We start from the raw sequence: 12224 nt of genomic DNA, 5'->3' as shown, positions 1-12224 counted from the left end.
TTAGTATACAAAGTTTAGATTATTGGCTTGAAGGATATGGAGCCCAGCATATATTCTAGATTATATTTAAAAACCTAATAATATCAACTTGTGTTTTAATTTGTGATTACAAATTGGGGTGTGTAAAAAGGAAACGAGAAATGAGAGTAAAGTTTCTCACTACTTAAGTTCTCTTACCACCTCTTTTACCTCAAGTCTAACATTTTATTTACTCATTCATTTATTATGCATTTATTTAGCACCCAATATACACCAGGTGTTACAGATTCCAAGAACAAAGAATGGACCCTGTTCTCTAGGAATTTACAGTATAGTGCAAATTGGCAAACTTTTTTTTACAAAGGGTCATATAGTAAATATTTTTGGTTTTGTGGCTCATATGGTCTCTGTCACAACTATTCAACTCTGTTGTTATATCAAAAAAGTAGCTATGGTCATTACATAGATAAATGGACATGCTGTATTCCAATAAACTAGATTTACAGAAACAGGCAATGATCTGGATTTGGCTGTAGGTCTCAGCTGCCAACTTTTGGTCTAATAGAAGAGAGAGAAAATAAGTCAATAATTGCAGTAGAGTGGGGTAAGTGATTGAAGCTAATGCAAGTGCTTTGGTAAGATAAAGAAGGACTATAGAATTAGACTGGGGGCTAGACGAGATATTTAGGGAAGATTTCTGAAGGAGATGCTGTTCTAGTGAATTATGAAGCATTGGCTGGAGCTTGGGGAAAGGGAAACGAAAGGATGTTGTAAGCAGAGGGGCAAACATGTGCAAAGCATGAGCGTGTAAAACCACAGTGCCTCTTATGGAAACTAAAAGAAATTCAGTGGAGCTGGAGTGAAAGCTGCCTACTTCAGCAGAAAGATGAGGCTAGAGAGGGAGGCCCAGCCATATTCTGAGGCGCCTTGGCAATGAAGTGAGAAATGTGAGTATGAAGCTGAAAGTCTTCTGGGGGCTGCTTGTTGGAAAGGAGGAGATCCATTAGGAGACCACTGCAGTGAACCAGGCAGAAAGTGATGAGGATGGTAATGATGATCAGGATGGAACAGATATAAGAGCTATTTATGCAACAGAAGCTCCTAGTGTTTAGTGACTGGGTGTGAGGGTAACAGAAAAAGAAACATCCTAGATAACTTCTAAATCTCTAGCATGGGTGACTGGATGGTGTAATTTATGTAGATAGGTGGAGCAAATTTGGGAAAGGGTGCAAGACGATGAGTTCAATGTAGGAGTTTGAGTTCAAGATAAATATATAGCACTCAAGTGTAGCTACCCAGGAGAAAATGGATTGCTACTTAACTGAAGATGGACATTTGGTAGTCAGCGGTACACAGTGGTAGTTAAAGGTAGTTAATTACCTGCAGAGAGTCTATAAAGTGAAAAAAAATAAGAGAACTAAAGATATGACCTAAAGTAACACGTATATTAAAGGACAAGAATTCTGAGTCATATAGAGGTGAGGGAAACCAGAAGACAGGGTTTTACGGGCTGAAGGAAGGAGTTTCAAGAAGCAGCAGCCAGCATTAAACACTGAAGAGAGAGAAAGAAATGTGTCTCTGGGATTATGTGATATAAATGCCTTTGCAGGAAAAAAAAAGTGAAGACATAGAGACTACTCTGTACGCAGGGAATAAGACTACTCTCTCTAGAAACATAGCTGAAGTGTGGGTAGTTCAAACACTGCTGGTGGCACTATAAATTGGTAGATGTTTCTCAAGGGACATTCAGAAAACTCTGTTGAGAGATTGGATTATTTAACAATGCGTAATTCCACTTTTAGAATATCATACCAGGAAAACAATTAGATACGCTGTAGTCTGTAAGGATGAACAAAAAGTTCCAAAATGACATTTTAGATCATCTAATTTGGTTAACTACAACAGAGATGTCCTATAAGTGCTTGCTAATATGAGTTACTTTGTTCATTTCAAATGTTTTTCTCTCCAACCATGGCCTCAAACCAAATTTGTTTTGGGTTGACTTTTTATATGTTAGATTTTTAAATTAAGAGATATTTTAAATATTGAAAATTATAGAGTTTGTAATGAACACATATGTACCGTTGCCCAGATTGAAGATAATTTAACATTGTGTCATATTTGTCCTTATTTATTTATTTATGTATGTTTAGAGAGACAAGGTCTTGTTCTGTTGCCCAGGCTGAAGTGTAGTGGCCCAATCATAGCTCACTGCAACCTCAGACTCCTGGGCTCAAGTGATCCTCCCGCCTCAGCCTCCCAAGTAGCTAGGACTATAGGCACATGCCACCACACTTGGCTGATTTTTTAAATTTTTTGTAGGGACAGGGTCTCACTAGGCTGGTCTTAAACTCCTGACATCAAGGCAATCTTCCTGCCTTGGCTTCCCAAAGTGCTGGCATTACGGGCGTGAGCCACTGTGCCCGGCCCATATTTGTCCATAATTTTTTAATATGACTTTACAAATGTATGTCAGCCCCCTTGGTGACTTTCCCCAATCTTATTCCCCTCCCTCAATCACCATTTTACAGTTGACATTTATGCTTCTGACCTTGTTTTTATTACTTGCCTATGTGTAAATCCATATGCAATTTATAGTATTGTTTTATATATTTGTAAACTTTAGATAAATGCTGTCATATTGTTCGCATCATTTTTCAACTTGTTTTCACTCACTATTTTTGAAATATAATTTTGATGACACATTGTAGCTGTATGTCTTTCAAAAACTCCATTCTATGGCATTTCATGACCTGATGCCACCTCAATATATATATATATATGTGTGTGTGTGTATATATTTTTTTCCTCTGTTGATAGGCATCTAGACTAGTTGCTTAACACCTTTGTTTCTTAATTTCCTTACTTGTAAAGTGGAGATACTAATAATACCAACACTATGAGATGGTTGCGAGGATTATATTAATAAATATAAATAAAGCACAAGCTCAGGCCCTGGCATACAATAAATGTTAGGTATCATTATCAATATGATTATTAATATTATTATTAAACTGTTTTCAGTTCTTTGCTGTTACAGCTATTGTGCATGTCTCCTCTATCTATGCATAAGTTTCTTCATCACATGTAACTAAAGATTGAATTTCTGATTGAAGGGTGTGCTTAACTATTTTTTTTAGTTGATAAAGTGCTCTCTAAAAATGTAGTTCCAGTTTTTCTTCCACCAATACCATGTGAAAGTTTCTGCTTCTTTGTGAGCACTTGGTATTGTAAGACTAAGATTTCTGGCAGTCCTATAGACATTGAAATATTATCCGATTATTTTAATTTGCATTTTCCTTACATTTAGTGAGGCTGAGACTTTTTTCACATCTTTATTGGCCATTCAAGTTTTCCCTTCCATTAATGACTATTCACTTTGCCCATTTTTCTATTGGGTTGTTATCTTTTCCTTATTGCATGGTAGGAATTCCTTATATATCTGAATACTAATCTTTTGTCTGACATATCTCAGGTTACAGTAATGACCTATTTGATTTTTTTTTTAATTTGAAAACATTACTTTTACCAAAGCAATTCATGCATATGGTAAAAAACAAAATAAAAGGGGACAGAAGAGGTTGTGACAAAACACCAGTCTCCTGCCCCACTTTCCTTTCCATGCCATGCCATGCCAATTCCCCTGTAGGCAATGTCTGGTTACCATTTGTGCTTCTAGTTCTCCTGATCATTTCTTCCACAATACTGAATAATATGCTCAGACCTCTGTATCTTGACTTACCAACTTTGAACCGTATCTGTTTTTTTTTTTTTTTTTTTTTGGAGACAGAGTCTTGCTCTGTTGCCCTGGCTAGAGTGCCGTGGAGTCAAGCTCACAGCAACCTCAAATTCCTGGGCTTAAGCAATCCTTCTGCCTCAGCCTCCCAAGTAGGTGGGACTACAGGCATGTGCCACCATGCCTAGCTACTTTTTCTTTCTATATATATTTTTTTAGCTGTCCAGATCATTTCTTTCTATTTTTAGCAGAGACAGGGTCTCACTCTTGCTCAGGCCAGTCTTGAACACCTGAGCTCAAGTGATCCTCCCAACTCAGCCTCCTAGAGTGCTAGGATTACAGGTGTGAGCCACCACTCCTGGCTTGAACCATATCTCTTTATCCCATGCTGTAAAAGGGAAGGGCGGCCTCACTGTTCTCAGCCCCGCTTCTCATTCTCACCATCCATCCATCACCCCAGCTGATTGCAAACCTAGACCCTCCGCGTTTTGCTGCCGCCCCAGCTGCTCCTTTGCTGCACATTCTAGGCAAGGATTTCTAGCACCTGCATCATCTGTCAACATGCTTCCATCTCGTTTATGTGTTTTTGAAATTTGTTGAAATCTCTTATCTTTAATAACCTCTTCTCCTTTTATCTTAACTATGAGTTTGTTTGCTTATTTTCTTATTTGTTTTGTACTTCACTTTAATTATTTCACTAAGAAGCAATGATGAAAGGCAAATGCATTTGCTCAGTCCAACAGCTGTACCCGGAAATTACCAGCTATAGCTCGGAAACCTGTTCTTTAAATAACCTCTTTGTGATTTTTCACACTTTGAATATTTCTGGAACTGAAATTAAAGTCTTCTAAATTGTAACTTGGTGTGACTCAAATTGAACAGTTAGGGATAAGATGAGCTTTTAGATGTTTTTTGTAGTTCTTTCATGAGCAACTATTTCTGCCTTACCTGCTAGGTCCAGGGTCCTCGTTAAGAATGTTGAACAAAAGCATGTAACCTATTACTCAAAGTAAATTGCCTCTGTATAGCCTTCATTTCAGCTTGTCTTGAGATTTATTATCATTGTTGGAAATAATAGTGCTTTTCTCTGCCCCCGTGCCTGAGAGATCAAAGCCCATCTCCCTATTATATATCCCTGAGGTTATGCTCAGGGATGAATTTCCTTGAATCATAAATACTTTCATTGAATTTTCACTTCCTACTCAATTTCTTTATAAGTTAAAGGAAGAATAACCAAGAGAAGAAAAGACTTTTATATCCAGAAAACAATAGCTGTGCATTGTGAAATCATGCAGTTTTGAGCTAGAAGCGTTGATCTTCTGAAATATGGCTGAAGTAATATTTTAGATCTGTTGCCTGGTGATTGATGTTCTCTGAGAACTAAATATTACCTGACTCTGCTATAAACTGGAATCTATTCCTTTCTCACATCACGATGATATCCTCTGAAGATAAGATACATGTGTATGAATAGGAATAAGTATGAAACACCTTTTAGAGCACTTGTAATGATGATTTAGAGGAAAAAACGTTCACCAAAATTTTGTGAAATTCACCAAAATGTTCACTGTGGTTATTGCTAGGTAAAAGAATTGCATGTAATTTGTTCTTTCTTCTTTTTGCTTGTCTGCATATTCTACAATGAATATGTTCTGAAATAATATGCAAAAGGCAGGTGCTTCATATGATGACATTATTTCTCCTGAAATAGTTCTATTATAATACCTTAGTTTTGGGCAAGCTCAGTTTTATACCTCCTCCTGGGGCAGAGAAATGTCCTGCTGCTCTATCACTAGGGCTACAGCATTGTTGGTATTTTTATGGAGTCCACTGGTCATTCATACTTATTTAGCATCCCATGTTTTGCATTCTGGGTGAAGACACAAAAAGAGGTATATGTAGGAAAATATAAAAAAAGTGATCATTTCAAAAGAATGATCATTTTTAACTTCTGAGAGTTTATGAATCAATCTATCAAAACCAATGTGTTGGGCCGGGCGCGGTGGCTCACGCCTGTAATCCTAGCACTCTGAGAGGCCAAGGCGGGAGGATCGCTGGAGGTCAGGAATTCAAGACTAGCCTGAGCAAGAGCGAGACCTCGTCTCTACCAAAAATAGAAAGAAATTAGCTGGACAACTAAAAATATATAGAAAATATTAGCTAGGCATGGTGGCGCATGCCTGTAGTCCCAGCTACTTGGGAGGCTGAGGCAGGAGGATCACTTGAGCCCAGGAGTTTGAGGTTGCTGTGAGTGAGGCTGATGCCATGGCACTCACTCTAACCTGGGCAACAAAGTGAGACTCTGTTTTTTTTTTTTTTTTGAGACAATATGTTGGTGGTCTGCCATGTACACAGCGATGTGCTTGCTGCTGCACACATCTCAAAGGAAATTGAGGCAGGACCAAAACTGGCTCTTAGGAGCTTGTGGTCAGATTGGGAAGATAAGGATTGAATAGGTAAAAATAATGAAAAAAAGAGAAAGAAATGAGAATTTAGTACAATCCCAAAGTTGATACAAAATCACTGAATGACTAGTGCAGGTACTAAGTGTTACCAGAAGGAAGAGACCACTGTGGACACATGGAAGTGGAAGGATTTGAGCTGAAAGTGGAAATTTTAAGGGGTCATAAGGCCTGTGTGTTCAGAATCCAGCACATTCCATTGGTCAAGACAAGTCTCAAGGCCAGCACAAATTCAAGGGCAGGGAAGTAACCTTCACCTATTGATGGGAGGAATTGCAAAGACACACTGTAAAGGGGCATAGTCACGGGAGCTGTAATTCATTGAGGGCCATTTTTAACAACCTAGCACAGTGGCTTATAGAAAACTCTGGGATGCAAGTTAGCTCTTGATATAAAGGAGAGTTTTATAATTTTTTCCCTCTCCTGTTACTTTGTTTTCTCATCATGTTGGTAACAAAATGTAAATTAATATTTTCATCTGTATTTAACATAGAATGATAACATATATAAATGAATGTAATCTTTCTGGTTTAATTTAAAAGTATTTTTTATTCATGACCTTTGATAATCAAGCTGCTCTTATTAGTACTATCCCTAATTGTGTCATCATGCCAAAATTTAGGTGTGACAGGCACCTAGGATGCAAGGTGTTACAATGGAAAGGTCAAGAGATTTGGAATCAGACTGATTTGGTTTAGATTCCTAGCTCTGCCATATTATCTCTGTGACTATTTCAGCCTCATATCTTAATCTGTAAAATGGGGATAACAGTACTTCCCCTACAGGTTTGTTAGTTGTTATTGTTAGTTTTATATTCCTATACTGAAAGGATTTAGCTTTAATTTAGTTTCTAAAAACTTGCACTTTTATTTAAAGATTACAATCTTACTTTAGTAGAGTGCAATATATTTTGTCTTTAATCTTTTATATCAGCCTCTCAACGGGCCATAATTTTTTTATTTTTTTGTTTTTTGGAGACAAAGTCTCTGCTTTGTCGCACAGGCCAGAGTACAGTGGCATCATTATGGCTCACTGCAACATCAAACTCCTAAGCTTAAGCAATCCTCCTACCTCAGCCTCCTGAGTAATTGGGACTACAGGTGCATGCCACCACATCTGGCTAATTTTTCTTATTTTTTGTAGAGCCGGGGTCTCACTTTTGCTCAGGCTGGTCTTGAACTCCTGGCCTCAAGCAATCCTCCTGCCTCGGCCTCCCAGAGTGCTAGGATTATAGGTGTGAGCCACCGCGCCTGGCTGGGCCATACTTTTAAATGAAAATGCATGTTACACATTCTACTCTGAGTTGGCATTTCTATTCCCAGCTCTCCCCATTGCTTGTTGTAGAATGAAACTTCTCTGGCTTGGACAGAGCTGAGTTTCTCACCAGGGTGCCTGATGTGCACAAGTGGGCCACAAGCACAGAGGAGGGATTGGCCTCTGCTGACAGATTGTTCTGCTTAGTGAGGTAGTCAGTTCAGTTCCATATGCATTCTTTTCCCCTGAGCAGTTTGTGCTTCATTACTAAAGCTTTAATCATGAGACTGTGGCATTGTGAAAGATCTATGATCAATAAGTATAAAAAAATCATAATACAGCTACTATTTATTGAGTACTTAATGTGTGCTGTGAACTATGTTAAGTGCTTTATATGCATTATCTCGTTTATCTTCAGAACAACCCTACAAGATAGGTACTCTTATTGTCCCTATTTTTAAGACTTAAAGTGACATATCAATTTATGAAAATAGTATAGTGTACCGAAGAGAGTTATGAAATGCAGATAGGCCAAATGAAAACACTATATTCATACTTTTCAGAGAACATTATTGTTAACATCTTAATATGTGAACTTCTGGAATTTAGAAGACATCTATTTCTCACCAAGCCTAATTTTTAAGACTATTGTCTAAATATCTAAAAAATAAATTTTTATTTTAGAAAGCATAATCTGAACCCTGGGCCCAGAGTGAAATCTGGACCCATTCTTTCTGCTTGGATTCCTGCCTTAGCAAACCTGATCATCTCTAAGTCCTGATCGTCTCTAAATCCGGGATGAAGCCAGCTAAATGTCAGGCAGGTTGTACATAGAGAAGGGCAGAAAAAGATAAGCATATGAAAACATTTCAAAAAACAAAAATTTTTCTAGTTTATCAATCAGCTATTGATAAAAATCACAAAATCTCACCTTAACAATTAGTTTTAATTGGCACAAACAATAAGAACTTACTCTTGATCATACATTTTGGGGTCAGCTGGAGTGGCTCTTCTTAGGCTATGAGTCTACATGTAGGCTGGTGTGGCTTATTTTGGGGCCCAGGCTAGCAGGATAATAGCTGCCATGATATGTTCTTCTCATAATAAAGGCAGAAGCAGAAGGGAACAAGCTCAACTGTATAAACACATGTTTACTAACATCTCAGGGGCCAAAGCAAGTTAGATGTCAAGCCTGAAGTTAAGGGATCGGGAAGGACACACTTAGCATGAATGTCCTTGGCCCTGAGGCCAAGGCAAGCATATAGATGTATAACACTACTATAGGAGGATGAAAAATTAGGACTAATAATTTAATCTACTCTGCCCACTTCCATGTGTATATTTATTTATTCATCTACTCATCCATCTACAAATATATATGTGTGTGTGTGTGTATGTGTCTGTGTATGCAGAGGCATATATATAATATACAAGTGCACATAGACATGCATATACACGCAAGATAAAATAAAGCATGTAGCTATGTGTAAAAATGCTTTGTGGACCATGAAAATGAGATGGCAGTTGGAAGCAGGGTGAGCAGCTGAAAAGGCTAGTGTCATAGCCCTGGCATAAATTGAAAAGGTCTTAGAGACTGTTGTATTTATTGAAAAACACAATAAAGAGTAAGTATAAAAGTATTTCAGGGACCAGACCAACAGAAATTTAATGATAAATTGGATGCTAAAAACTTGGGAGAGGGGACAATTGCCAGGGAAAATTAGGGGTAAGGTGGAGGGATAAGAAGATCTTTAAAATGTCCACAATTCTTTGAGCCTAGGGAACATGGGGGAAAGCATAGTAACGTTGACCAAGACGGGAGTTTGTGAAGGGTGACTGGAGAGAAGAGTTGGTCTTAGTTTTTATGGTTAGGTTTCAGGTATCAGAAACATCAAATTGGTGGTGTTGTCAAGATGGTTGGACTTTGGTGGTATGTTGAGACAGAAGCACTAATTAGCTTTGTTTGTGACCATGGATCAGTGTCTAATGTCTCTTCCAGCTCTTAAATTCTACAATCTTTTGACCTTTATTGTGACTTATAGTTGGAGCAGTATAAACAAAATGTTTACCAAAAGAGTTTAGGTAGAGAGAAAAGAACAAGGCTTATATGTCAGGGATCAAACTTACGTCCTCCAGATAAATGTTCTTGGTCAGCATAGTGTTATTATTCTTGTTATTCTTTTCCTATTATTATTTTTCTTTTTAAAATTTGAGATCCTATAGGCTGAATAACTTTTCTAGTCCAGCCACAAACCCTGCCAACCCTTCTTGTCTTAGATCCAGCCACTTCACACATTTATGTTACATGTAGTCCTGGAAAACATTGGGATTTTGATCCTGGCTTCACCTCTCTCTTAGGGCATACTAATTGCTGGTGAGAAGGTGGAAAATTCTCAAACAAAATCAGGAAAAAACAGAGGTAGGTGAGCACTGAATCACGAAAGTTGGGATTAAATAACATTCTAAACAAATACTATTAATAAAATTAGTTGATTGTTCCAGAGAGCTGAAAAGCAAGCTTGTTAAAATCTTTGTTGTTCTTTTACAACTTTACTAGATTTTGAACTCTGACAAGAGTAGAAACAATGTCTTTTCTATGTTCTGAAACTTTATCTTACAGTGAGATTACAGTGCTACACTCTTCAGGTGTAAAGAAAGAACTTTACACTCTTCAATTTCAAAACAAAGAAAAGGAGAGAAGGGCGTGGAGACAGGAAGGGAAAGAGAACAAAGGATTAAAAGTTGCCTTACCATTCCAAATAATAATAGAGTTTTTGTCTAGAATAACCCAGATGGAACAGATTTTTTGTACACTTTCCACTTTTCTAGAAGCAATGACAAAGTTAAAAATGGGTCTAATATGTACGGATATATTTAAGAAATACCCTTTTTTTCATGAACCCCTTTCTCTCCCTCAAATCTCTGTCCTAACACATTTTCTTCTGTTCACCCCCTCTGTAGAAATGACTTGTTGATGGTCTGTCGCCAATTGAATATGGAAGAGTCTGTGGCTGAGATCATGAACCAATTGGGTGCAGATGAAAACGGGAAGATTTCCTTTCAGGATTTTACAAGGTGCCGCATGCAGCTTGTTCAAGAAATTAGGAAGGAAGAAGTAGACCGTTCTGTGAAGTCAGACAACTCCTGTAAAAAGAAGCTGAGGGATAGAATTGCTTCCTGGCCCACGAGCAGTGACAACAGTCTGGGTAGGTACAACCAGGTGGGAGTTTGACTGCTGCTCCACTGGCCCTGCCCAGGTCTCTGTAAATGAGAGTGGCCTCCCCAACCTGGGGCCAGCTTGCCCTGGGGGCGCCCTCTGGCCACACTTTCCCTGGGTGAGTGCTCAGCTTCCTCCAGTTCTGTCCTGTGGCTTCACACTTCCTGGCTTACTGCTTTCTTTATTGTAGTTCTTTTATTTTGCAAGCATAATAATGGATTCAAATAGTTAGTGAGGAAGGGCGAATGGATAGGAAAGGTGGTAACTGAATCAGCAGGCCTTAGAAACTCTTTGGGAACTTCTTCAAAGCTTAGTGCAGAGGTTTTTAAAAGCCATTTCTTTTTTATTTAATGTTAAAATTTTTTTCTATAGAGATAATTTTCCTGTTCATAAGTATTACTATTTCTTGCTGGTGCAAGATAAGCTATTAAAAACAAAGTCTTTAATAGTGTTCATAATTATTGAAACTGGATGATGGGAACGGGGTTTCTTATACATATTTTTGAGTAATCAACTATACGTATTTTTGGTATGTTTGAAATTTTACACAATAAAAAATTAAAAAGGAAAGAATAGGGGCATCTTAAAGGGTAGACTGAACAAAGGGACAAAGGAAAGTATCTGAAATTTCCACCTATACTTCAGGGTTTTTTTTTTTCCCTTGAAAATGTCTCCTGGATCTCTTTTTCTGTTTCTTTCTCTGGTAGGTAGATCTAGTGGCAAGAAGTAATGCTCCGTGTTAATTGTCCATAATTTGGTTTTTATATATACACTAATTAGCATGGATAATTATGTTCTGCCCCACAATACACACACACACCCTAAACAAGGCTCCTGGCAGTGGAATCATCTGGAACATTATTATGAGTAATGCAAATAATAAAAATGTCTACGTGTCCTCTATGCATTACTACCTTAATGGATTCTACTTTAGTGGCAAATCAGATGTCTGGTAGAACATGTACGGTCAGCATAATATGTAGAAATATTAAATTTTGAAATAACATTTTTCTGAATATTTAAGTAACATATGTTCATTATAGAATAGTAAGGGGACAAAAGGCAAGCAGAAGAAAATAAAAATAATCCTTAATCTTACTACCTAGAAATAATAACTGCTGTTTACCTTTGATATATTTACTTCTGGAATCTCTCTCTCTCCATCTCTGTCTCTCTCTCTCCCTGTCATTCCCTCCCTCCATCTTTTCTGTGCTTTGTGTGTGTATGTGAGAGAGATTTATTTTTTACTAATTTTTTCACATACCTTCTATATAGTTTTGTATCTTGTAGTTTTTCCTTTGCATTTTCTTCGTGCTCTTACATAGTATTTGAAAGCAAGAATCATAATGTTTGCACAACACAAAATGGATATTCAGTAAATGTTTATTAAATGAAGGAATAAAGGAATTTTTTCTGCTAATCTGTATTTTTTAATTTTTCTGCCAAGAACATGGATTTCTTATATAACTACATAAGCACATACATGCATACGTATATATTTGAAGGGTTAGGTAAACTAAGGAATATCCCCAAAATTGAATATCATATAGTCACTAAAATAATTTATAAATGCATA

The 12224-nt window shown here is 37.4% G+C and overlaps 1 protein-coding gene across 1 annotated transcript in view; it reads left to right on the top strand.

The window, feature by feature from the left end:
* Positions 1 to 10238: 10238 nt before the first annotated feature.
* Positions 10239 to 12224, top strand: part of MCC (MCC regulator of WNT signaling pathway) — a 331241-nt gene continuing 329255 nt past the window's right edge. Inside the window, exon 1 of the mRNA XM_045566234.1 lies at positions 10239 to 10637. Coding sequence (XP_045422190.1) covers positions 10406 to 10637 — 232 coding nt within the window. The 5' untranslated portion in view covers positions 10239 to 10405. The remainder of the gene's footprint in view (positions 10638 to 12224) is intronic.

The sequence above is a fragment of the Lemur catta genome, chromosome 12 (genome assembly GCF_020740605.2).
Source record: "Lemur catta isolate mLemCat1 chromosome 12, mLemCat1.pri, whole genome shotgun sequence".
NCBI lineage: Eukaryota > Metazoa > Chordata > Mammalia > Primates > Lemuridae > Lemur > Lemur catta.
The sequence above is the reverse complement of the archived record's forward strand: the minus strand, read 5'-3'. Positions and strand labels throughout refer to the sequence as shown.